This window comes from Chinchilla lanigera, unplaced genomic scaffold, assembly GCF_000276665.1.
Source record: "Chinchilla lanigera isolate Chin_1 unplaced genomic scaffold, ChiLan1.0 scaffold00011, whole genome shotgun sequence".
NCBI classification, from domain to species: domain Eukaryota; kingdom Metazoa; phylum Chordata; class Mammalia; order Rodentia; family Chinchillidae; genus Chinchilla; species Chinchilla lanigera.
Window position 1 is genome coordinate 20,435,778 of NW_004955412.1, and position 26,193 is coordinate 20,461,970.

General features: G+C 53.6%; 1 protein-coding gene across 7 annotated transcripts; it reads right to left on the reverse strand.

Annotated features, from left to right (window-relative positions):
• Usp2 (ubiquitin specific peptidase 2) lies at positions 1 to 26,121 on the reverse strand. 7 transcript variants are annotated; one of them, XM_005378336.2, is made up of 13 exons: positions 23,681 to 23,770; positions 17,294 to 18,129; positions 5,490 to 5,540; positions 4,484 to 4,607; positions 3,946 to 4,057; positions 3,743 to 3,853; positions 3,483 to 3,547; positions 3,183 to 3,286; positions 3,017 to 3,097; positions 2,817 to 2,895; positions 2,302 to 2,409; positions 2,020 to 2,140; positions 1 to 1,766 (listed from the first exon to the last, which is right to left on the reverse strand). In XM_005378336.2, exons 2-13 carry the CDS (start codon positions 18,086 to 18,088, stop codon positions 1,679 to 1,681), a joined length of 1,839 nt encoding a protein of 612 aa, XP_005378393.1. In that variant the 5' UTR covers positions 18,089 to 18,129; positions 23,681 to 23,770; the 3' UTR covers positions 1 to 1,678. The 7 variants fall into 7 exon arrangements, with proteins under 7 accessions (XP_005378393.1, XP_005378394.1, XP_005378395.1 ...); XM_005378337.2 differs by lacking the exon at positions 23,681 to 23,770 and adding an exon at positions 21,826 to 21,910; XM_005378338.2 differs by lacking the exon at positions 23,681 to 23,770 and adding an exon at positions 20,829 to 20,941.
• Between the last annotated feature and the right edge of the window lie 72 nt (positions 26,122 to 26,193).

The window sequence follows — 26,193 nt, forward strand, 5'->3', positions numbered from 1 at the left end:
TACCAGGTTCTTTCTCAAAGCTATTATTTATTCTGTACAAGGTTCCACTGTACATCAGACATTCTTCTACTCTTGCTTACATGGTAAACAAGTGTACGAATACCAGCCCTTGGGCTCAGTTCACAGGTCTTCTCTAGAGAGAGGTGTCAGGCCAGGTAAGCTCAGGGTGTCTCTCTGGTGCCCCCCCAGGCGCTCTGGGATGTGCCGGGTTCAAGAGGCATGAGGCGGACCCAGCTGGGGGGTGCGCAGAGTGCACTACACGCCAGGCCTTACTGCACAAACGCTCTGCGCTCTGGGACTACAGTTTTGTCCGATGACCCAGGGCAGAGTCCAGCCCATGGGAAAGAATCATATGCTGGAGGCAAGATGTCCCCAGACACCCACGCTCCAGCTCCCAGCAGGACCAGCGTGCAATGCCGAGGAGCCGAGGGGCGGCCCAGCATCCCTGAGAAACTCGATCCAGAGGGCCTGTGTCTAGGAAGCTCTGAGAAGGGCGGCGGCAGGAAGGCAGGGGGCAGGGACGTTAGGGACAGAATAAATTAAAGGTGAGAGAAGCTCTAGGGACAAGGGACTTGTGCTATCCTTCAACAGCTGGGGAGTAGACCGGGGTGGGTAAGAGGTGGTGGGCAGGAAGAACGCGACGCGCCGTGGTGAGAAATCTCCTTGGACCTACTTCTCTCTTTGCCTCACTGCCATGTGCCGCATGCCAGGGGCAGAGGGCAGGGCCCGTGTCCCCCTGTGGGTTTGGACATGGCACTGGGGAAAAGGGAAGAGGCTGAGGGATATTTCAGGGAGGGGCAGTTACCCCCTGGTCCCCAAATGCTATAAGGCACAATTCTCGGAGGCAACTAGAATCGGTCCAAACATTACAACAAAAGCAAAACGCCCAGGAATTGTTTAGATCCCAGGTCTACTGTGGCTACCTCGGGCCTGGCCGACACCCATCTAGCACCACGGGGGGGCTAGCGTTAGAAGAGGTGTACGTGAAGAATTAAAAAAAAAAAAAGGCAAGGAAAAAAAAAGCACCAACCCGAGGTCCCAGCTGTGAAGAGATGTGAAGAAGCGTGCCTCCAGTCACAACACTTTCGTTACAGTAATTTAAAAAATGTCGGGCTTTTAAAAACCCCAACCAGCCTTTTTTAAAAAAGACGTTCCTTCCTCCGGGCCACTGGAGTCAGCAGGGTTAAGACGGCTCTTGGCTCAAGGGTGTTTCCTGCCCTGGCCCAGAAAGCAGGTCCGGTGGAGACCGAGGCGGTTCCTCCGCGGTGCCAGGATCCGGGCAGCAACGCTCCCAGCAGGCTCCAGAGGGCGCTGTCTTCCCAGAAGGCTCGGGGCTGGAGAGAGCAGCAGGTGGACACGGATCCTCTCCCGACAGACCGCTGTTGTTTATTACACACAGGAGAAACCACAAGCTGAAAAATGCAAACTAGAGAAGCCGAGCGAGCACGGCGCTGACTCCGGTCTCTGTGTCCAGTTGGTCTTTCCCGTCAGGCGTGGCTCAGGGGCACCCGGCTCCTTGCTCCAGACCCTGACCAGGCTGCATCAACTCCTGCTCCGCAGCTTTATTTTAGTTTATTTTTCTCTTATTTGTCAGGGTTTTTTGTTGTTTTTGTCTTTTTAAAAAACTTAGGGTGTGAGGCCACCACAGGGAAAGGGGAAGGGATGTAGCTCCTCACTGCTACATACGAGAGGGTGGACTGGCCAATTCGTAGAAGAGCAAATAGGCGTCGCTGGTGCGTACTTGGCTGGAGGACATGGGTGTGACGCTGTGGAGAGAGCAGGGAGAAGTCAGAGAGGCTATCAGGGACGAGGCGGAGTGGTAAGGAAGAGGCCTGTCTCTAACTTCTGTACAACAAACCCCAGACCAGCCTGTCTTTCCAGAGCTTTTGAATGAGCAGCAGACATGTGTGTGTCATGCAGCTTTCTGGCCTTGACCTCTGCTGTCCCTTCAAGGTGGAAGCCATGCAGACGAGGGAGGCGCGGTGGTCCCCCAAGAGTGCTGCCCGAGCCCTGGCTCACCTGGAGTCATTGAAAGTGTGCCATTCGCCTGTTACTGGACTCCGGCAGTAGGCTGTATAGTGGCCACCCATGGTGGTTCCGGAGTGGTTGGACACAGCGTACAGGTTGTAAACAGCGTGGTCTGAGGAGGAGACACAAAGGATGAAGCCATGCAGGCGTAGCTTGCTCCAGGTTTCCTCCTTTAGCCTTATTCCCAGTCTTTTCCCACCTTGTGCGCTTCCTGCCGCCGATCTCCCTCCCACCTGTGCCCGGACTCATCCCTTAATACTCAGAGATACTCACTGGTGTTTTCTGAGGCGAATTCTCTCAAGTCCAGGTCTCTTAGTGGGAAATTCACAAATGTTGTGAGCTTGCTGGTTCGTATCCTGGATTCTGAGAACCGCTTCAGGTCTGGGATTCATGTGAATCAAGGACAGACAGTGCAAAGAGGCCAACCAGCGGGACCTGAGTTCCACAGGGACCACTGCACTTTCCTCAGAAAGCAGAAAAGCAGGGGCCAGAGATATGGCTCAGCAGCACAGCACCTGCCTGGCAAGTGCATGTCCTGAGTTCAATTCCCAGTACCCCCCCCCTCAAAAAAAGGAAAAACATACACAAGGACATCCACAAATTTTTTTTTTTCTGCTCTGTTCCCCTTGCCTTTTGGTCCCTGGTCATCAGTTACTCTCAAAAATCAGATCCAGGGGCTGGGGATGTAGCCAGGCGCAGCACGCTTACACGATATGCACTAAGCACAGGATTTGAGCCCCAGTAAAGGAAATTAATCAGGTTCCTGCCCTGATGGACCTTAAGGATACGGAGCACCAAGATCTTTGGGAACCTCTGGATGGAGAACTTCTTTATACATCGTTTTCTAGCTCGGCAACGACAGCATGTCTGGAAGACAAGACAAATGGAGCAGAGGAAGGAACCTGCGGGAGACACCAGCTCCCCAGCTGGACCCGCCCCAGCTCGGTCCCTCGGGACTCTGTGCTCCTTCCACTGACGGGCGACTTACTGGCTTCTCATCACCATCAAGCACATCCTCTTTGGTAAAGAGCCTCATGCAGTCCATCAGTGTCACCTCAGGGTAACCTCGCTGGAGGGACAAGAGCAAAGGTCAGGGTGGACGATGTGGAAGGACAGGTGTGGGTGCTCCGAAGCTCGGGCCAGAGGCTGCATACCTTAGCAATGGGCAGGGAGAGGTCCCAGAAGGGATCGAAGACCGTAGAACAGTAACCACAGTCGGTGCATGTCAGGGAGCTCTTCAGCTGCCCAACGAAGAGATCTGGGGAAGAGAAGGCCAGAAGCTGCTGAGCACGGGGTGGGCCCTGGTCGCCCTTCTCAGTGCTCCTGCCCCAGCTTGTTGGACGTGGGCAGAGGCAGGGTTCCCTGGGAAAATGAGCCCCATGGGCTTTTCATGCTCTGCTCAGGCAAAAGCGGACATCAAAGAACGCAGGCCTTTCCCCCTGGAGAGTACTGACCCCCGATCCGACTGTCTTCCCGCTCGAGGTATTTCCTCCACATCTGTCGCCCCTTTTCATCGTCACTGGGAACAGAGAGAGGAAGACAACTGGGTCCGTGCTCAGACCATGTTACGTTTAAGGGCCTGTCAATCTAGATCTTTCATCTTTGAAAGCAAATCTAAGTCTCTTCAAAAATCATTCATTACTCTCAAAAAAGTAGGTAAAACACACCAGCTCCCAAAAGTTCTGCTTCCCCCCAGCATTCTCCTCTTACTTACGGGAGGTGATCAAGGTTCTCAGGGTTGGACTTGGGCCTCACTGTTACTCGGTTCACTTCATTGTGGAGCCCATCCAGGAGAAAGCGAAGGAACTCTTGAGCATCCTGCTGACTGAACCCAAAGAGAAGAGTCAGCAACACCTCTGCACCAAGACCCTGCGCTTGCTGCCACCCGGCCCAGAGGACATGCTGCAAGGGCCTCACTTATAGCCAACGAAGCGTGGTGCGTATCTCTGGATCTGGGTCTTGAACTCAGATGGGCTCACCACGTCGTTGGGGCATGAAGTCCATATGGTCTGGATTAGCTTTGCAAACTCTGTCGTAAGGAGAGGGCAGAGGGGGTGCAGAGGACAGGTGAGATTTTTTTGGTGTTTATTAGTACATGTTTGCTGCACCTAGTGATGACATTTACTGTGGGAAGTTGGTGCCTGTACGTAACACATTTTCATTTTGTTTTTACTTCTACCTGCCCTCCCTTTCCTCCTACTCTCTCTGTCTCTTGTTCCCCTTGACATTTGCAGAGGATACATCTCCCTGTTTTGTATTATCTGAGATATTTTCTATTAAGAAACCCTGAAACTAGAATTCCAACAAAGTGGAGGCCAAAAAAAAAAAAAAAAAAAAAAAGGAAAAGAAAAAGAAAAAAAGAAAAACAGAGGAGAGCGCATCTCAAATCAATGGAACTCAGTAGAGTGGCCTGTGTCAAGAGGGGATGCAGGGTTGGGTCCCGCGGGTGTCTCACCTTCCATGAGGGCTGTGTGCACACTGCTGGTGTGGCAGAGGTCCCGCATGTAGAGCCTCTGCAGACAATAATCTCTCAACTCCCGGGTGTTGCTCAGGCACTGCAGAATGGAGTTCATGAAGCACTGAAAGAGATAAGCCAGACCATCAGCAGGTTCCATAGTTTGTATCTTAAGGGTCACCCAAAGGCCTGTGTGTGCGAGGCCTTGGTCCCCTGCCTGGAGACTACTGGGGAGTAGTGGAAACTTCAGGAGGTGAGGCCCAGTGGGAGGCCTTCAGGTTAGTAGGGGGTGTGTCCTCCAAGGGCATGGTGGGACCTAGTCCTTTCCCACTTGCTCTTCCTGGTCCTGGCTATGAGGTAAATGGTTTTGCTCCTCCATGTCCTATTCTACCGTGACATGCAGTCATTGCCCAGACCTGAAGCCACTTGACTATGGACTGAAAGATCCAAAAATGTGAGCCAAAATAAGCTTTTCTTTATGAGTTGGTATACTGCAGGCATTTGTTACAGTCACTGAAAGCTGAATAACAAAGTAGGGGAGCTAAGACTCTCATCTAGTATCTCTGTTGTTTAGCACCCAAAGGCTCTGGTTCATGGACTCGGAAGGGACCCTCTCACAGCTTCAAGTTCTTTTTTTTCCTAAGTGAAAGCGATGAAGTGAGGCAAATCCCCACCATAGGCGTGGATGACACAGCAGGTTATTTACTGTAGAGGTGTGCAAAAGGGTGTGGGTGCTCAGGACAGAAGTGGATGGGAAATGATGGGTGTCCTTGAGGAGAAGTCAGAAGAGCTGCAAGCTGACAGCTAAAAGGGCAGCTTCCTTTTAGCAGTGCTTCCTGCTGTGTGTGGGTGAGGAAGGGACCAGCAATCCTGTGCAGCACCAGGAAGGGCAGGTACCAACTGCTTTAGCGGGTAGTCAGCTGGAGCCAGGAGGGGACTTCCGGATCAGCCCAGTCAAAAGGGTAGAAGGGGACCCCGGGAAAGAGGTGGACTGGGAAGAACTCACCGTATTCCCAAGGTTTCGAAGCCCAGCCAGACCCTGGGCACTCTTAGAATTCTGTAAGCAAAGAATACATAGCATTACAGATGAGGCAAAGAGGGTGAGCCTGCGCTAGGCTCTCTTACGCAATGTGCTGCTGGTTGCAGCCATCAGCAACAGTTCACAAGTATCTTTCTCTCTTCAGCCTTAGTCTATGTATCTCGGAGGAAAGACCGAGGAAAGGCTGTTATTTCTCAAAACATAAAAAATATTCTTTGGGACTTTGCTTTCAGGACTATTTCTCTCCATTTTAATATTATTTTCTATTACAATAGAGGCTTATGATTAGAACTAGAGAGTAGCCATTCATAGATCTGGGGACATATCTGATTCCTGGTTGCAATAAATTTTAAGACGTAAATCTAGGCGCTATCTCAAATGACCTATATTTGTACTAGGTGCCCAATATACACAACAGCTATCATAATGGTTACAGCTTTAAGGTGGTTACAGAAAGTTAAATGGCAAAACACCCTAATTGAGTTTCCATCATCAGCTGGGAAAAACTCAAATCTCTTCAGCTTGGAAAAACTCAAGTCCGCCTGCCATTCTGAATTGTCAGAGACAGGTGGAATTCCTTCTGGCTGAGCTCAGCTCCTAAGGGCTAATTAAAGGCTGGGAGAATCCTCCCTGCCTGGCTCTGGTTTCAACATCCTGACTGGCCACTGGCTGGGGCGCCTTATGATGGCAGACTGCGCCAAGTAGAAGGAAGCACCTGGCTGGAGGTGCCACTCTTCCTCTTGTCTTGATTGTGGAGGGTGGTGAGGGGGTTGGAGAGAGAACAGGTGCTAGATCATGAACTGCACGCATTGTTTGTCAAGGTTTTCTCATAATCTGGGGCATACCTCCAATGAGTCAGAAAACCTTCAGGTCCAAAGGGTTAAGGAACAGTTTGCAGATGAGTCCGCCACCCCCTCTTCTCAGGGAGGGGACCTGGGAGCAGGCAACTCTGGAGCAAGACTGGCTGGGGCATGCGTGGGGCCAGCTCAACCCTGATCAGAACAAGAGCCTGAAATAACTCAGCTAAAATTACTCATGCTGTGTGCTGTCAGCCTCATAGGCTGTCAGCAGCTCAAAGCCCCTGAGATTGTCAGCTTGAAGGGGGGGGGTTGGGCTGAGGATGAACAGGCTGAAGGAGGGCTTCTCTTAAGAACTGCCTCGCTTAGCCTACATGCAAGAGGATCCCTCCTCTGGCCAGTTGTCAGGGCTAACGCTAAGAGGAAGGGAGGAAAACACACTCAGGAGAGAGACCTGGATTAAACCTGCAGCTCGAGTGTGAGCATCCCTGCTGAGCTTGCTAGGACTAGCAGTATGTGGGGTACCAAACAAAATTCGCACCTTATCTAAACGATAGTCTAGAGCCCCCAGTGTTCAAGTAAGAGGGTCGCCACAGAGATGATTCCCCTGCGGCAAGGATCTTATCAGCATTTTTAGGCAGAACTGGTGAAAGACTCTCTCAGGGTCCAACCAAAAATGCTGCACAAGTCTCCATGTTGCCCATTTGGAACCAAACTGAAATGCTGAAGTGTGCCCACACAGAATGCCCACTCTTACACCTATTTTTGGCAGTGCTTACCCCCTGTGCCTCAGACGACATCTGTCTAAACAGGTTGTAGCTGCAAAGCATTCTACCACTGGTGACTGTGGCCATGTCCGTCAGAGCAGGGCCCTTGGCTGAGACAATATCACTGGGGATGGGAGACAGGTGTCATCTGTCTACAGGGGCACTCCTGTTTTCACTCTTACCCAGCAGCATGAGGGCCAAGAGCACTCAGTCCTCTACGGTTCTTATTCTGAGGATCTAAAACTTCTATTGGCCTGAAGGTGGGGGAGATGGGAGAGGCTCCTTTAAAGCATCATTAGGACCTGCTGTTGATTCTTTTGGTTTGTTTTAGGGTGGGAATCGTGCTTTAGTCTAAACTTTCCTGAGCTCAGAACCACATGCCGATTCTTAAGCCTTCTGTGTAGATGGTGGAGGGCTACGGGGAGTTGGGGGATGGAGTGGAGGGGGGAACAGGGCTGCTGCATACCCAGCCTGATATTCTGCCACGAACAAGGAATCAGGAGCTCCAGGGAAACTCAGCACTTTCCATTACACAGAGGGACGAAATGTCCCAGGAGTGACCTTTCTTACAGGGCAAACAATCCTACCTCAGGGCTGGTAGGGAAAGAGAGAGAGGCTAGAACTGGAGGAGGTGGGACAGAGACCCTGCACTGCCAGCCTCTCACAGGAAAGCAGGGGAAGCGACTCCAGCTGTTACCATGGGACTTCTGTGCAAAGACTCCAGAAAGTTTGGATCCGCTGCTTCCTAACACTCAGCCATCCGCAAACCTGGTTTGATCAGTAGCAAGCACTGTTCTAGACAGCAGATGCCACCTTCACAGCCACTAAACAGGCAGCATTCCCCTTCTATGGCAGGAGCAGGGGCTCAGAGAGTTAATGCAGAGGTGGTACCTATAGGACGGTTCAAAAAAGGGTGACTGAGGTCTCATCTTCACACTGCAGACTCCAGTCAAGGGCCTTCCTGCGCACCTCACCTGTGCCACAAGGGTCAGCCCTGCATCCTGGCTGCAGCCAAGGAGCCCAGTGTGGCCCTGGCACGGGGCTGGGCACGCACTGCCAACATGGGAGCCGGTGCCTGTTACGTAAGACCTGTCAAGCTCAGGCCCCTTCTCCCTTCCCTATGGGGACAGCGCCCAGCCCTAACCCCAGCACTCCTCTGGGCAGCTGTTTCAATCCACGGATTCGCTGCCCACTTTGAACAACTGGAAAGGGCCAGGAAGAGAAGGAAGTTGCCCTCTTTCACCTGTCTGCAATTCCTCTGCCCTTCACAGGGTCAAAGGACCCTGTCAGTAAGCTCCGGGAGAAAGCCCTTTGGGAAAAGAAAGGTGCAGGCAGCCCCTCTGATCTGCCTTCCTTGGTGGGGACTGGCCTTGCAGGAGTCACTCACAAAAGCCAGTGTGCTATCCCCTGCCTGTTCCCGCACGCGCCAGCTCTGGTCAAGGTTACGCTTTCCTGCACCTGTCCTGCTAGGTGCCGGGAAAGAAGAGGCCAAGAGCTACCCGGTGCCTGGGTCTTAGAGAGAGGGGGTGGGGGGCTTGGACCTCAACGACAGGAGGGGGCTTCAAGTAGGCTTGTGGTCACCTGGCAAGAGGCATTCGTGGTTGGGGGACCCTGGGAAGGGTAGGGTGGGGGCTGGGAAGAACCCGAGCCCCTCGCAGAGGGACGCGCAGCCGGCTGGCTGGGGGAGTCCTGGGAGCAGAGAGGACTCGGCGACCCCCTCAGTCCCGGAAAAGGGCCCGCGTACCTTAGCTTTGTTGAGCAGAAGCCCCACGAAGGTGGAGAGCAGCAGGGATGGGGAGAGAGGGGAGCGCGGCCGCAGCTCCTTGGCGAGGGCGGGGAAGGGGGCGGCGGGGGGCTCCTCGGGCAGGGTCACGGTGTAGGAGGTGCGCATGCTGGGGGCGGGCGGCGGGCTCGGCCCCACGCCTAAGGCTGGCCAAGGGGACGCGGGGAGTCCCCGCACGGCGCCACAGTCCGGACACCAAGGCCGGCAAGGCTGCCACGGGACACGGTCCTCGGTGCCCGGCAGTAACCGTTACGGCTGCCCAGCCGCGCGCTGCTCCGCCTCAACCTCCCCGCCGAGAGCCGCCAACCGCCCGGGCCCGCTCTCGCTCTCCAGCCCACTGGCTGCCAAGCCGGCGCCTCGGGCCCCGTGACTTCGCGCAGGGGCGGGGCCAGGCAGAAGCCCCGCCCCACCCCGCCTCCAGCACGCGGACCAGAGCGAGGTCGCAGGGCCGGCGTGGCCCGCACCTCCCGCAGGTTACCTAGCGTCCGCGCCCATCAGCTCCCTGCAAAGAGCTGCAGGCTCTAGGGAAGGGCCTGGGACTCAGAGCAAATCGCCTGGAGGCCCTTCGTCAAGTTGGTGAGCTTTCGCCTGGGCAGCACACAATTTCCAATTTTTGGGTCGCGGGGAGGCTGGGGAGCTGTACATCATTTTGAGAACTTGACCGTTCAGTACTCTCTTCAGGGCAAAATGCACACTGCACAAACCTTCGTCCAGCATTCAAGGGGTCCCAGGCCCTCTGGACGCCCAACATCTATACAGTCCTTGGGACTCGGAGGGCCCAGGTTAAGAAGATAAATTTCCACGACCTTGGGACTGAGCTCCCCTTTTCCTCCTGGCCTAGTTTGGTCGCTTATCAAGAGAGGCAGTGCACCTTTAAAAGCAGGCCTTTTTGGCTTCAAGAAAGAACCTTCTCTGGCCTCTTCTAACCAATTACCCAATTTCATCTCTCCCAGAACCTCAAATTTGACTTCTGTGTGGCAGATGGGGAGAAAGGTGCTCTCTTAAACCATAAGTGCAGCAGTGCTTACAGACCAGGGGTCTTTGGGTGGGGGATATTTCTCATGCTGTGCCCCCTCACCTAACAGAAAAGCTCAGGAATCTGCCTAGAGAAAGTATCTTGTTTGGAGCTTGTTGGCTATTTTTAGCCAGTATTTTTAGCGCTTAAAAATACTCAGAGAGGCAGCAGCGTGTGCTGTTACTCATCTATGGGCTCCTTCTGTTCCTCCCGGCAGGCACATCCACACATGTACACGCGCACTGCACACACGACCACAGCCACATGAGGATTATTTCCGGGACACACGTGTGGACTGTACCCAAGGACACCCACAGCACAGCGATTTTGTGCTAATGGGAGGGAAGCAGGAGGAGTCCAAACCCTGGGCCCCTTCCAGCAGTGGAAGGGGAGGGAGGGCAGGGGAGGAGCTGCAGGGTGTTCTGCTAGGTGATCCTGCAAGGTGCACGTGTTAGGAGGTGTGATCGCCAGATCCTAACCCAACCTGCACCCTGAACACGCGGTGACAGCCCTTTTCTCCAGGTTTCCTTCTTTCCAACCACTCCCTTTCCAGCGGGTCTTACACTGTGGGCGCCAGTGTTGCATTTGATCACATCCCTCCTGCTCTGAACCAACTAGCATGCCTTGCACCCAGTCCAGACCCTCGGGTAGTCTGTCTGTTAGGCTGTCTCTCCATAGTCGCCTTCCATCGCTTCACGCTCATGCTCTGCTCCTGAAATCAACTGACTGGCTTCTTATCCTGTGGTTAAAAACCAAAACTGATTCTTTATTAAATGCCAGGCACTAGTCTAGGGGATATATATATATATATATATATATATATATATATATAATCTCAGCCCACTTCCATAATCATGCTATGAAGTAGTAACTATTATTATCCCTATTTTATAGGTGAACAACCTTATGTCCAGAGAGGTCAAATGACGGGCCAGGACCGCAAAGCTAATAAAGGATATTGAGAACCTTTGAACCCAGATCTGTCTCACAGAAAAACTCACGCTTTTAACAATGACTAGGAAATTCTAGGATGCTCCCTGCCAATTACCTACTTGTAAATTCTGCTCAAAACTTGTGCCTTCCATAAAGTCTTCCCTAATTAACTCCACCCAGTGCTAAACACCCTAATACTGCATTTTCTCAGTCTCCTAGCACCCAGTGTGTGTGCTATCAGTTTATCTTAATATGTTTATCTTTGGAATATAAGAGAGTTTTGAACATGGTCTTAGAGCGTGTGTGGCTTGTCAGGGTTGGGCCAGCACACTGAAGGCTCCTCCAGGGGAGGGTTGTCTGTTCACTTAATGAGCTCTTAAAGGAGAGGGCCAGACCAGGCTCTGCTGGGAATCCCCTGAGCCTCAGAGGGTGGCGTGTAAGTCTGGTTTTGCATGTTGAGCAAGCGTGCTGTGGGTGGGGGGCCAGGCCCAGAGGTGCTCACTCACTGCAGCATTTGGCCTGTGTTTCCATGATGGGACGTGAGCACTCCCACCCCAGGACATCCTGGCATTCTGGGGAAGGAGAACTTGCTGGGAGTAGGAGGGCCAGATGGGAAAGCTCCTGTATGCAAGCACATCGAGAGGTCTGGGCAAGCGAGAATAATACACACAGGGTCTACTCTTGCCCAGCAGGTCTGATTGCTTCTGGATGCAACCAACAAAGAAGACTGTGGCTCCTTTCTTAACGAGTCAAGTCCCTAAAGTCCTTGTCTGCTGTGTGCTTTCTTGAAGTGGAGTGGGGACAAAGTTGACAGTCTTTTGGGATCTGAATCTGGCTCAGGCTCTGTGCCCTTTTTTTTTTTTTTTTCTTTTTGGTACTAGGGATTGAACCCAGGGGCTTCACGCTGAGCTGCATCCTCGGCCCTTTTTAAGTTTTTGAAACAGGTTTTTCCTAAGTGACTAAGTTGCCCAGGCTAGGCTTGAACTTCTGAGCCTCTTGCTTCAGTCTCCTAGGATGCTGGGGTTATAGGTATGTGCCACCATGCCATGCCATGCTTTCTGTGACTTTCTGTGTGTCAGGTACACGAAACTTCCCTGAGTTGGGCTTATTCCTGCAGCCCAAGACTGCATTTCTCAGAGCCTGATCTTGGCCTGCTGCTCATTTAGGATAAGTCATTTTCTCCACCTCAGGTCCTTCCAGGCATGAGATGGGTTATACATAAGGCCAGGGATAGCTATGTAAGGACAGACTGTCCTGCTTTTTCACAGCTGAGTGAGCAGCGTGGTCTAGGCTTCGGTGACAGTTCTAGGGTTCTAGCAGATATTTCAAGGCTAGTGCTGATAGACAGACCGGTAGCCTGACTGATTGGGGAATGGGTGAAAGGGTAGGGGATCCCAGTCCTTGTTAGGGGGTGGCTTTCGGCCCCTAGTATGCCTTGCGGGAGGAGGGTCTGTCCACCCTCTCCACCTGCTGGAGGTAGCTCTGCTTCCTTGTATGCCTTGGACCTCCCAGAGGCCAAATGCTCTGTACTCCTTCAAGCCCCAGGCAGCCTGGCCAGAACCAGCCAGATTCCCGAAGCCACACACTTCCTTCTCTTGCTTCTACTTCTGTCCAGGGTGCCAGTTTTATGTATTCATTGAGGTAAGAGGGGGTCACATGTGCAGCTCTGGGCTCTGGACACAATGTTCATTTCTAAAGCCAGTGGTCAGTGGAGCGGCTCCCCCAGGGGCAGGGAACATTTTGCCAGGCTTGGATTACTTTCTGCATTGCTAAGCCCCACCCCAGCACCACATTAACTCATGAAGACACCTGGAGTGGGGGTGGCGAAGGCAGGGAGGATGGATGGTACTGGGGACCAATTGAGAAATTGAGGCCGAGTATGGCAACTCCAAGGCCACCAGGTCACAGCCCACAGCAAATCTTCATGGGATGGGGACATCTTGCTGATTGTAATCACAAGCCACAAACTTGCTGCCCTTTCCTTCAAAGCTAGTGCTGGTCCTGCCATGGGAATTCTCCCCGCTTTATGTCTCCTCTGAGTGACCTTGTGTTGCCCCCCAGGAAATTCGACCTCCTTAGAATGGCTAAGTGAGCCTGGGGTGGGAGCAAGTGAGGACAGGCCCTAGGGTCTCAGGCTGCTAAGCTACACACAGGCCAGCAGGGATGCAGTCCAGCATAGCTGAGTCAACAGAGTGAGAAGGCCAGGGACAGGAGAAGGTCAACTTGTCACCCAGGAGCTCTTAGGCAGCCCCTGCTTTTCTCAACTTGTTCTCACTGGAGCACCTCCGCTTGCTGCAGGGCAGCATTCAAGTCCAAAGTCCCACCCAACGGCAAAATCATATGACCTCAGCTTATATAATCTCCCTGTTACTGAACAGCTGGAACCCAGGGCTTCTAAAGATGAGTCAGCAGCCCCAGTGGCAAATAGGACCCAGGTACTCAGGTTCTACTGCTCTTTAGAAACAGGTCCTGGAGCAGATGGCAAGGTATGGAAGAGACTGCGTACAGGAGAATAGGCTGAACCAGAGCCTCAGTCCCTGGCACCGTGTTGGGGAGCAGGTGCCCAGCCTGCTGACTGCGGGGGAGGGCGCTGGGCCAACCCCTGGCTCTTACTGGGGAGGGGAGACCTGGGCGGGACCAGTGCAGGGCTTCATCCAGCAGGCAGAATGCCAGGGCTGGCAGGGAGCAGCTGGAGGGGTGGAGCAGAGGAGGATTAGAAAGGATTGTAGGGGTTAAAGCACAGCCCTGGCAGGGCTCGGTAGGAACAGCTTGTCCTTCCATAGGCCTGGGAACAAGAGAGGTAGGGCAGAGGGGGAGGTGATAGGGTTGGGACTCAGGATCCTGGCTCTCTCTACAGGGCTGAGCCACCTGGGCTGGCTTGGAGTCCTCACTGGGGGTAGTGGTACCCCCTTCTCCATCACTGTCCCTGCTGCTTCATCTGTCTGCATTTGTAGGAGACAGTGAAGCCTCAGGACAGACCTTTGTTATCCTAGCGCTGAGCTGCACCCCCACAGACTGGCATTTTGTGGGTGCCTACACAAGCATGGGAAGGGGGTTACTCAGAATTCACGTTCTCTGTCAGTTCTTTACTCATGCTCAGCGGAGTCTGATATTTCAAGTTCATGTTGGCTTTCACTGGAAGGAGAAGGAGTCTGGTTGGAACTGTTCTACTCTTGCTTGGGGGCCTGCATGTGACCTTCCTTTCTTTATGAAACCCAGCTGTAGTTCAAGTTGGGCACCCTGAGACACCCTGCTGCTGCTGGTGGTGGGGGTGCACGCCTATAATCCCAGCGTTCTGGGAGCCTGAGGCAGGGGGATCACAAATTGGAGTTCTGCCTGGGGAATTTACCTGTTTAAAAGACCAGGAAAGACCCTGTTTTAAAAAAAAAAAAAAAAAATAAAAAAAAAAAAAAAAAAAAAAGAGCTCAGTGCAAAAGGCTCTGGGTTCAATCCCTCTTACTTATTACTGAAAAAGAAAAAGGAGAGAGAGAGATGGAGACCCCGCTACAGAACGTGCTTGCTCAGTTTTGATCCTCCCACAGGGGGATCCCTACTCTGTGACCCCACCCCACCCCCAGTCGGTGCCCTTTTTTTAAAATCATCCCCCTGAGTTTATTTACTTTTTCAGCACTGGGCATTGAACTCAGGGCCTCACACAGGCTGGACAAGTGCTACACTACTGGCCTGTGCCCCCAGCCCTCCCTTTTGAGCTTAAACAAACTCTTCTGTAGTGTTTTACTGGGTTTCGATTCCTCCACATGCATTATTTGCTTTGAGCCTCATTGCATGCCGGTGGGGTAGGCAGGGCAGGTGTGATCACTCCTTTTTATGGATGAGGAAATACACCTGAGCTGATTGGTGTCCAAGGTTAAAGCAGCACATTGTACCTTCCAGAGGTCATGGGCAGCCTGCCTCAGCCTCAGATGACCTCTTTCTTTTCCACCACTGATAACACTTAAACCTGGGCAGTCTCCTTTTGTACTTATTAAAGAACTCATTTCCCCAAGGGAATTGTGAATGGGCCAAGGGCATGACCCATGGCTTACACACATCTCTTGTCTCCCACAGCACCTGGAAGGGTACAAGGGCTAACACATACCAAGCATTTACACATCCAGTACTCTCCCATTCCTCACAATAATCTATCAAGGGGGAATGATGAGCACTCTCATTTTACAGAGGAGGAAACAGGTTCGGAAGTGAAAGGACCTACTGGAGTAGGCTAGGTGCTGAGTACTTATTTGTTTGTTTGTTTTTTTGTTTGTCTCCCCCCTCCACCTCCCTGTACCGCGAATCAAACTCATGACCTTACGCTTGCCAGGCAGGCGATGTGCCGCTGAGCTAAATCCCCAGCCCCTAGGTGCTGAGTACTTAACACTAGGCATTGAGTATAGTGCTAGTAAGTTAAGCCCCATAAATGAATGAATGAAAAGCTAAGATGCTCCAATGGAAATCAAAAAAGAAAGTGGACCTACTTTTAGAAGTGGCCCAGGCCCCATTAACATGGTTGTTTTCAACTCTACAGTATGCAGCCAGCCTCCTGAAGTGAGCACAAGGGGGTGAAATTAAAAGACCTTGAGGTCTTTTATGGCTCGAGCCCCCCACCCCGAGGGCTCAGGATGAAGCTCTAGCTGTGGTGAATTCCCAGCTACTTCAGTGTTGTGAGTTGCTTCTGGGTGGGAAGTAAGGATGCCAGGTGGCCCTCCAGGGGTCATGTGAGGGCCTCCTCTGAGGGCCTCTCTCAAAACTCCCCCCCTCACCACTGGAGTGGGGATGGGTGTCCCCTAGGAAAGAGAGGGAGAGTGGCACACTCCCAGGAGGTCTGGTATGTGTGGTGAGGAGGAGGCAGGATTCCAGTGCTGTCTGACTCCCAGTAAAGAGATCCTGCTCTCTCATGATGGGGCACAGGGGTGGCGCTGTCTGTAGTTGGGTCTATGATGTTGAGGGTCTCAGCGTCAGTGTGTGCTTATGGAGCACCTGGAGGGCTGGTGACAAGGACATTCCCAGGCACTATCCTAAGAGAGGTTGAGCCAGTGGGCCTGGGTGAAGTGTGATTCCCAGGCATGCAGTCTGCAGACCCTACTTGGAAGAGCACTGCAAAGTGGGGAGCCCCTAAGACGCTTTCACTGAGACCACCGTGGACAACATCATGTCCGACAGGATGCTACTCTGCCCCAGCCATGCACACTGTCCTCTGAGAGTGCCATTTCTTTCTCAGCCCAGCTTTGTCATGACACAGTCTCCCATTACCAGCTACACGGATGCTCCAGTATAGCCAGCACTGCCTTGACAGGGTCTGAATGTCCTGGGAGACACAGCTTTTGTATCTCCCATGGCACTTTCCAGACAGCCCAGCAGGGCCAAGGCTTTCTAAGAAATGTGATCAGTGTCCTCTCAAGATCTTTAGTTATGACACACTTCACAGTCTGTTGGCCAGTGCCCCACCCTTCATCCTGAACCCTTGCTCTATTGGCCTGGAGAAGTGCTCTAAGCAGCATTTCTCACCGTGGCACAGCTGTTGTTTACAAAAGGCACATGTCCTAGCAGGGGGGTGGTACATAAGGTAGTGGAGAACACACAGCACCCAATCCTCCTACCCATATGCTTGCTTGCCCACCTGCCCATCCACCTGTTTGTCTGTCCATTTGTCTGTCCATCCATTCATCCATGCACCCCTCACTCCCTCCCTCTACCCGCTCACCCAAGCACCCATTCATCCATGCAATCAGCTGAGCTCCCCGCGGTGCGGCACCTGATGAGGGATCTGGAGATAGAATCTTTTTCAAGCTTGAGAGCTCGCCACCTAATGGGCACACTAATAACTACAGGGAAAGCAGACCGTCTCAGTGCCCCAGCAGAGGTTTGGTCAAGGATTAGGTGTGAGGAAGGCTGTGCTAGCCCTTGGCCAGACTCTTTCAGAGCCTCTTAGATCCCAGGCAGGGATGGAGTACAGAGGTATTAGATCATCTCAATCCCTAATTTCTCCTTTAGTTCCTCCAAAGACATAGAAGTGCTGGTATCTAGACACCATGACTCAAGCCTGCCTGCGTCAACCAGAGGAGGGTGCCGCTTCTCCTTTTCTCTTATGCCCAAACGTCAAGTCTGAACAGGAGAGATGCAGCCAAAGCAGGGAGGCCGCACTTGCCACAGGGAGCACTGGTGGTCTGAGAGCCCCAGCATCAAGTCCCAGATGGGACAAGACCTTCTGAGGACCCTGACATATTGGGTGGAAAAGGACAAGGGAAGAATAACAGTGTGCATAGGGATAGCCAAGCACTCCAAGAGCACTGCTGGAACACCCTCAGTGTCGCAGGTCCTTGGGAAAATTGGAAGGCATCAGACATACTGGGATGACTTGTTCCTCTTTTCTCCATAGGGGCTGCTATCAATCATCAGGAGTCTTGCCCCCAACCTGGCTCTTCTACATAGGTGGCTGTCCTCCCAGCCCATTGCTAGGTACCCAAGGGTAAACTCACCGTAGTGTCTCGCCCTGGGGAGCTGGAGCGGCTGGGCCCAGGGATCTGGCCCTTGCCCTTTTCCCACAGCGTGTATCGGCCACTGGGTCGGTAGGTGGGACTGAGGACTTCAGGGACTCGAGAGGGAGAGGCCTGCATGAGCACCTGGGGTGCGCTGCCCTTGTGACCATAGTTCTCTAGGTAGTCTTCCACGTACTCGGGGCGGCTGGCTGCCTGGTAGAGGCCTTGCAGGGCACAGAGCTCCTTGCGTGTGCGGGCCAGCATGGGGCTGCGGCCCAGGTTCCCGGAGTCTATCCGGTAGCTATCTGAAGTCCAGTAGCTATCTGAGGTCCGGAGGCTGGAGAAATCCCGGGCCAGGTCTGATTGGCTGTTTGATTTCTTCTGGGTCAGGGTCATTCCCTGGTCGCGACCACTCAAGGGCAGGTAGCTGAGGGAGTTGCTGGTCACTCCATAGGGAAATCCACTGCCCCCGCTGAGTCCGCTGCCTGAAGGCCGCTCAGTGCCTCGGGTCTGGCTCTCTGCCCGCTTACTACCCCCGATGAAGTCGGGTCTCAGCAGGGGGCGGCCCCGGTCATAGTCCAGGATGGAGGAGGGACCATAGGTTCTGGGACGGGGAAGGAAGCTGGTGGGGGGGCTCGGCTTGAAACTGAGCTTCTCCTTCTCCAGGAAGGAGGCGGCCAGGTTGGCCCCATAGGAGGACGGGGTGTAGGTACCATAGCCTGATTTGGCGTAAGGGGCATCTGTGTAGCGGGCCGATTCTGTGTAGCGCTTCAGGGTGGAGGAGAGCTGGGACATCCTTCAGGGCGGCACTCAGTGGGGACTGGGAGCCTCATGGGCTGCAAGACAAGGAAAGGAGTTGTCAAAGGGCCCTGCCAGGTGCCTGCTGTGCCTATTCTCCATCCAAGGTGGGCCAGAACCTTAGGGCTCAACAGGCCCAGCCAGTCTACGTCCACAAGAGACTGGCTGGCTGCCGAGAAGCACATGTACACACGCATGCAGATGTGCATGTGGGCTTGCACACATCACGTGTTCACAGCCAGGCCCACGTGTTCAGGAGGGAAACTGGCATCAGCGTGTCCTGGCCACTCTGGATTCTCCCTTCAAAGACTCAAACAGGCAAGCAGGCTGTCCTCTGCAGCCCTCTAAGCCATGCAGTCTTCCAGCCAAATCCCATCTGGTTCCTCTTCTCAGCTTCTGCAGAGACTCCTGAGCTGGGCATGCCTCTGACCTCACTCTCTGGACTGAGAATGTGGGACATTTGTTCAAGAGTTATGACGGCTTCTGCCCTCTGGCTGAGGTGACCAGCAAGAGACCTTTTGGCATCACAGGCTCTCTGTGGAATGACCTAAAGATCATGGGGTCAGCTACTTTGTGAGATAAAAGAGGTTCATGAGAGGAAGTGGGGGGAAGAGTGGGTGGGAGCCTTAGAGACTCCATTCCAGAGTTCTTCCCTGGACACAAGCACCTGCTGCTTGGTCCCCCAGTGGGGGGTACTAGTATGGTAAATCCACCTTTCTCACTGATCTTAATCTTCTGCTCTAAGCGGAGTTAGTGCCCTGTGGCCTCCCAGGGTTCTCCCAACCGGGATACCAAATTGCTCCTGGCAATAGTTGACTTGTGCAAAGGGGGCCCCCTAGAGTCTAAAATCAAGCACTGCAGGCAGCATTCTCTGGTGTTGGTACCTGTCCTGTCCCGGCAACCCCCTTCCTAGCAGCTCGGGTGAGTCTGGTGAAGGAACATAGAAGTCACTGGACGTAGAGCTAGGAGCGGCCCTAAAAGATCATGCACTTTAACCTCTTGATTACACAAGTGGGAAAAGTGACACTAGTTAGTTGAGGGTCACACCCTAGCAGTCATGATCTGAATCCAGGTCTTTGAGAATGCATCCAGCCCTCTTTCCACAGAGCTTTGAATTGCCACCACCATTGTAGCTGGCGGGTCCCAAGAGCCTCTCCATTACCTCAGTGTGCAAACTTTATCTCCAGTGGAGCTGGAGTGGCAGAGGTGCTTTGGGGGAGAGGAGCAAGTAAGCTGAAGGCCCTTTCCTTGAGGGCCTCAGGAGCTTGCCGTGGGGGGCCCTTCTAGAAGGCTGAGTACTGTGGGTAAGGGCTGGTTTTGACTCCCCTGTGATGGACTAGCTGGCCAGTTTTGCACTAGTCATTTAATCTCTTTGAGCTCCAATTTCCTCACCTGCAAATGAGTATAATAATTACCATGATGATGCCTATCTCACAGTGTTGTGAGGAATAAATAAGATAATAACACGTGAAAGCGCTTAACACTGACTGGTTATTATCTCCTCCCACAGCCCCTGCCAGGCAGCCTGGCTCCTCCCTTGGTAGTCTATAATAATGCCAGGGCTGGCCGTTCCCTGGCCTAGCTGGTCCCACCTCAGCCTGGACGCCAGGCTTCCCTCTGTAGCTCCCAGAGAGATAAGCGGACGCACACCACGCTCTTCAGCAGACACTGGCTTGGGCAGCCCATAGCCTGCCTTAGGCCAGCAGCAGCCCAGCCCAACAGGGCAGAGAGGAGCTGGTGCCAAACCCCAAACACTGAACGTTTGGCAGGAAGCCCCAGAAACCCATCCAGGCAAGGCTTGGGATGGGTGCAGGAGTGGAAACGAGCAAGTGGCAGCCTCCATGTGGATCCCAGCACAGCACTCCTGGACTCCGGCAGAGAGCTCCAGCCATGTTCCGGCCGGCACCAGGAAACCCTGTCCCTTTTACTGCCTGCCCTTTTCTTGCCTGCCGCAGATGACCCCCACCGTTCTCCTACACTCACTTGTGCCCCGAGCACCCCCTCCAGGAAACTTTCACTCCTCTCTAGGAAAAGGGGGCTGATCTCAGCAGGGAAACCACGGTGCGGGGGCAGACTGAGGCTCAGGGGCTGCTAGTGGGGGACCAGTCCTGCTCTATTTCACTTTGGAGAATGCCATCAATAATGCAAAGTCAGAGACACTGAGTCTCAGGAGCTGGGCTCCCGGACACCAGGCAGCCAATCAGATACGACCCCACCCCCAGGGTATGAGCTCATGGCTCCTCTCCACCGATCTCCCTCCCCTCCCGCAAGGCTCCCAGGGAATTGGTATTCTGTGGGCAGTACCCCAAGCCTGTGACCTCTTCTGGCCTTGCTGATGACGCAGAAGGGCTGGGGCCAAACAAGGTACAACAGACAGGGACAGACAGCCCTGGAAGTGTTGGAGGCTGGAGGTGGAGTCATACCTTCTGGCCCACAGAATCCCAGGAGACCTCCCAAATCTGGCTCTGCTGTCTGCTCCAATCTGGCAGGCAACTAACTGCCAGGCCTCCTTCCTCTCCCCAGCAGCCCTGGGAGTCAAGCTATCACTAACAGCCCCAGAAGCTGTGGTTCGGCTCTGACATCTGGCTTACATTCTCGTGTCTGGGGAGAGGGCTCTACTGGGCCTGAGGCCTTGCATATATCTCTCCCTTCCACCAAACTCTAGTCAACTCCTGAAAAAAAGTCCCAAGAACTTCCAGGTGAGCAGACAGCTTGGGCTGGCACCCCTTGGCATTACCTGGCACTGCTGTCCTTAGAGGTTGCTGAATACACCATAGGCGGGAGCTGGGGCTGGAGCCCAGGCTGTGGCCTTACTGCGCAAGACAGGGCCAGGACGGGCACTCACATGGCTGCGAGTCTCCCTGTTGCCACAGGAACAGTCTGGACTGAATGGCTCTTTCATGGGGCAGTGGGAGGCCAGACGATTGGCTGGGATTCCCCGTACCCCTCCCTGCCCAGCGTGGGGCCTCTGCTGCCCGGCTCCTTTCACTGTTTACCCAGAGCTGGCAAGTAGAGGCACGCGGCTCCAGGCAGCACCTCCTCAGATGCCTACCACCTTGGACCACGGGGGCCCGTCCCCTGTCTGTACTCCTCCTGTGTGGCATCTTTACAGAGCTGCCCGGCTCTTCGCTTCTCTGAGATGCCCCCATCACTTTGCTCAGTTTCCCCTTCTTGGGAGGCGCTCCAGCATTCCTCTGCACAGAGCCATTCAGCTTCCTGTCGGGACACCTGAGCCAAGCAGCTGTCACCTGGCCGGCTGCGGCTGCACACCTATGGACCAGGGACCAAACACGCTCAGGACTTCACATGCAGTCTCTGATTTCATCTTTTAGGCAGCCTTACACCAACACTCACACGCCCTCGCTATGCATCCAGCATTCTTCTACACATGCTCATGTGCACAGCAGCCAGGAAGTTTCGGTGCAGGTGAGCTTGAACTCTTTCAGATATACAGACGCCTCAAACTTATAACCACCATAGGAACAGTCGAATTATTAAAAGTAAAATTTAAGAAATGTACCCACTATTCCAAAAGTAAATATTCAAGAAACTTAGAAATTTTTTTGAGGCGGGCAAAGCCAGGGCTTGAACACATGCTAGGCAAATGCTCTGCCTTGGAGCTGCGTCCCTCATTCCAACAGGAAAACTTTCAAGTGAAATTTTGCACGTTTGTACTACTGAAGGTAGTAATGCTTCAAACTTCACTAAGACTTGGGACACATGCATTAACTCACTTAATCTTCCGAAGAACTCTTAAGCAACAGGTGCTATTATGATGCCCATTTTCAGATAAGGAAATGAGGGTCCTCCGAAGGGATGTGGGTCTCCCAAAGTCAGGCTGGGAGCAGTGGCAGAGCCAGCTTGAGACCTGTGCTCTGCCTGTGCTGACTGCCACAGCCACCCAGAAGTTGAGGCCTTGCTTGCTGCTTCCCTGGGTCTAGGGCAGACCTGGGGACCTGCTGGCAGGTGTGGGAAGAGGAGTGCTACAGGATCCAAGCATACACGATCCAGAAACAGCATGGGGGTGGTGGACAGACTCCCGCAGGAGCAGCCCTCTGGATTTTCCACTGTAGAGGAATGAAAATGAAGCTAGGTGCAACCTGAGCCCCGGAACAATTCTGATCAGCCAGGACATGGTCCAGGAGGCCTCCATTTCACCTGTGATGCCAAGTTCCTGTGTGTCCCCTGTCACCAGCATCTACCCTAGCTCAGGGTCACTGGGCCCAGGTCTGGTTGAGAACCTGCAGCCTACTACCCTGGCTGCAGCATGGCCCACTATGAGGAGCCCATAGTACCCCAAGGTACTATGCTAGGTGAGTCAGGGATTAAAATGAACCATGTTCCTTTGGGGCAACCAACCTCCTTGCATCAGCGGGTCAGCCGCTGTCATTTCCTGTAGCTCACGTGAAGAGCTCCCTAACCTGCCCAGCCAGGGGAGGGACTTGATCACCAAGAATCCCAGGCACTCCTGGCCCTGGGGGCAGCGGGGCAGTGGGTGACAGCCTACATCCCAACAGCCTTCATGGCTCCTGTCTGCCCAGATCTGCTGTCTCCTGGAGTGAAGGCTTCTATGTGGCCTTGCCACTGCCTGGACAGAGAACTCTGAGCTGTTTCCCAGACACTCCTAAGCAGGGTTAAGTCCCTTTCCTCCTACCCAGATGCTCAAGGCATGTGAGTGGGGAGTCCCGGCCAGTCTCACCAGGTGCTTGGGAACCTCCACTGGGGTGACCTCGGAGCTTCCCAGAACTCCTGGCTAAGTGCATTGGAATGTGCTGACCCCGAAAGGGAGGAGGGCGAGTGGGGAGCCTGTCTCCTTCCACCCACACTCTCTGACCCTTACTCCTAGCTGCTTGGGTCCCTGGCTACACTGGCTGGGCACAAGCACCCAGCCCTGGCAGGTGTGGAGGATGCGGGTGGAGGATGGAGTGCGGCCCAACACTATCTATTCCTCTCAGGCACCAGGAACCTCAGCTGCCCCTCCTCCCACCTGTGGATAGCAGCTCTCTCAGGCCTTAGCACTCAGTGACCCACCAGCTTAGTACCCTATGCTCTTGTCCGCCTTGTCAGGGGTCATTCTCAGAATTTGGGTCCATCTCTGTCTCTCTAATTCCTGGTAGGTGCCCAAGGGCCTGCGAGTGGGAGAGGAGAGGTAAGATAAAGAGATTGGAGATTAAGGCAAGTATCCTGATTCGTGGAGAAGAGGTAGATAGATACGCCGAGGTCAGTATCTCTATTAGATGCTCCTTGATTTGGCATTGGAAAATATGAACATCTTTACAGGTCCAAAAGAAAAAAAAAAAGGAAAGAAATGGGCCACCAGGCAGTATTGGTATCCTCTGATTCTCTTTCCCACCCATCCCTGCCCAGGCTGTCCTGGTTCCCCTCCCCAAGGAGGGGAGCCCTGTCTCCCTCATGCTCCTCTAGGCTTCAGCCATCTTCTGTCTGCACATCCAGTGCACTCTTTGGTCTTGTCTATGGCACCCACCAGGCCCAGTGGCCGGCCTTTCCCATGCTCCCCCGAATTTACTCACGCCTGTCCTCTAGACAGCCACCCTGAGAAGCTCAGATACCAAAGGAGCAGCTACTGACCTGTGTCCAGGGGCACTGGAAGGGGCCTGGGGCCTTCTTCCCCGGCAGGGCAGGGAAGGCAGTGGACAGGCCAGAAGCCGAGTCTGACTTGGGGCTCTGTAATCCGGAGCTCAGGTTACGGCTCGATATATATAGTATCTTATCTGACCTCGCAGAGACAGCAACTCACTTGCATTCCAAGCCCCAGGAGAATTAAAGGGGCAGTGGCATGCCCACCCTCTGCCAGCTGCCTGGCTGGATCAGCGCCAGCCACAGAGATCTATTAGAACTCTTGGAGGGGGCATTTTGAAGTGGAACAGTAGGGGGATTCAAGGGGAAACCAAAGATTGAAAAGAATGTAGAGGGGTGGAACTTCAGACAGAAATATGGAGAAGGTGGGCTCTCTGGAGCTATCAGTCACAGAATTAGAGCAGAAGAAGAAGCCTTACTAATAGTTCAGTCCCTGGGCTTTTGAGAAAAAGTAGATCTAGCTCAAGAAACAAACAGCAAGAAGCAGGTGGAACCAGCACTCTGGTTTCAGTCAGCTTTTTTTTTTTTTTTTTTTTGAGACAGGGTTTGCCAGGGACTTACTATGTACGCTAGCTGGCCTTGAACTCTAGATTCTCCTGCCTCAGCCTTCTCTGTGCTAGGATTACAGGTATGTACCACTATGCCTGGCTTCAGCCTGCTACTTTTTAATAATGAACTTATAGGTCTAGGCTTGAATTCTAGTTCTTTCTGTTATTGGATCTGAGTCAGCAGCAAGTTACTTAAGCTCTCTGAACCTTAGTTATTTAGTGTGTAAAACAGGATTACAATAATGACAATGGTATATCTTACAGTTGTGAGGATGGAATAAAGTATATGTAAATTTCTTGACACATAGTAAAAATTCAATCATGATGACCCCCCTGAGTACAGACGTCTATCTATTCTACTTAGTGGGAGTATTAGTAACAGCAGGTGACCCTTCCTAGAAGAAAAGGATCTCACGGTACCCTTCAGAGAGTGCTCTGCCCCATGGTTTCTCTAATTGGTCTGTGTGCCCAAAATGGGAAGGGCAAGCTTGTCATCTTCCCAGATGTCCAGTCCACCAACGCGACAGGCCAAGCCCACTGGGGCTCCTTCCCCTTTTGCCCAGATGAAGATGGCAAATGTAGCTTCCCCCAAACCACCAGCAGGACGCCTGGCCTCTCTGGGTGTCTCCACCCTTTACCTGCTCAAGGGCTCAGGGTTCCACGGCCGCAGAGCTGGGCTGGGCAGAGTCAGGAGAGGAAGGAGCAAGGTTCTTGGCCTCTTTGGCCTGGGTGCACCTGTCTGCTCCCAGGATGATTCTCCTGCTTCTCGAGGGCTCTCCCTGAGGACTGGGAGGACCCGGGCTGGGGCCTCCACCCTGTCTCAGCACCGGCCACTGACTCAGCTTGGGTTCCGATGAGGCACTGCCGAGGACGCCCTCATTCCAGGCCTCATTCCATTCTAGCACGCATCTACACACAGCATCAAAAGAGTGGGGATGTCCCACGCTAGCCCAGCCACCAGCTCTCACTCCTCCAGGCTTTCCTGGTGGGTCAGGGATGTTCTCCCGCCTGTGCTCGGGGAAAGTGGCCCCTACTGCCATCTCCAATTCAGCCCTTGCTCTATAAGCATCCAGGTCAGGAGCTCCCATGTTCACTCCTACAGAAGAGTTGGAATGGGTTGGCCAGGGCTTCTTTTGGTTGTTAAATTGCTTGGCTGGAGCACCACTTGCCTGCTTCTGATTTGGGATTGGTGAAAATTTCAAAGTTGCCTCTTTCTGGTTTGGGATTGGTGGAAAATTTGTCCTTCCACTTAACTGATGTCCTCCCCCAGCCCCCTCCCCCCTTTGGCAAAATGACCAGAGATAGCACCAGGGAGCTTTGGAAGCAGAGAGTAAGTGAGCTGCATGCACACGTGGGGTTGTCCGTGTCCAGGCGTCACTCTCAGGCCACATCCCACAGAAGGCACCGCGACCGGGACCCGCTGAGGCAGTGTTCCCTTAGAACACACTGATCAGCACACACAGATGGCTCTTCCTGGCACCCTTGGCTGTCAGCTGGCAGGCCCCCTCACACACACACAACTGGAGCTCCCCCGCACAGCTGGCCCTCACCCTACATTTCTAGCGGCCATTCTGCCGAGGTGGTCGTTGACACCTTACTTTCCGAACCTAAGACTGACACTGACCCCCCTACCCCCCTTCCCCGATCTCCGACAGGTGGCACATACCTGCCGCTTCTCGGAGGATGGACGAGTCGAACCCGGCACAAGCATGGAGCTGCGGGTGAGTCCTGGCTGGTACTGGGGCGGCTCAGCGAGCAGCAGCTGACGCAGAGGGCTCCCTGGACTCGGCTCCTGCTCGCCTCTCCCCCACCTCCTCCGGGGGCCCAGAAAGGACCTCCCGGGGAAACCGGCGCCACCCAGCGGGCAGCCACCTCATCGCGCCCCGGCTGGCGAAGCCCCACCCCGCGTTCTGCGTCACTGACATACGTCACTGCTATTGGCTTGTTACTATTGTG

Excerpts from the sequence above, each read along its gene's own strand:
- Usp2 (XM_005378336.2), bottom strand. The coding sequence starts at position 18,088 with ATGTCCCAGCTCTCCTCCACCCTGAAGCGCTACACAGAATCGGCCCGC. Across the intron at positions 3,548-3,742 it reads GAGAACCTTGATCACCTCCC|TGACGATGAAAAGGGGCGAC; the intron begins GTAAGTAAGAGG and ends CTCTGTTCCCAG. Across the intron at positions 2,896-3,016 it reads TTGATGGTGATGAGAAGCCA|ACATGCTGTCGTTGCCGAGC; the intron begins GTAAGTCGCCCG and ends CTTGTCTTCCAG.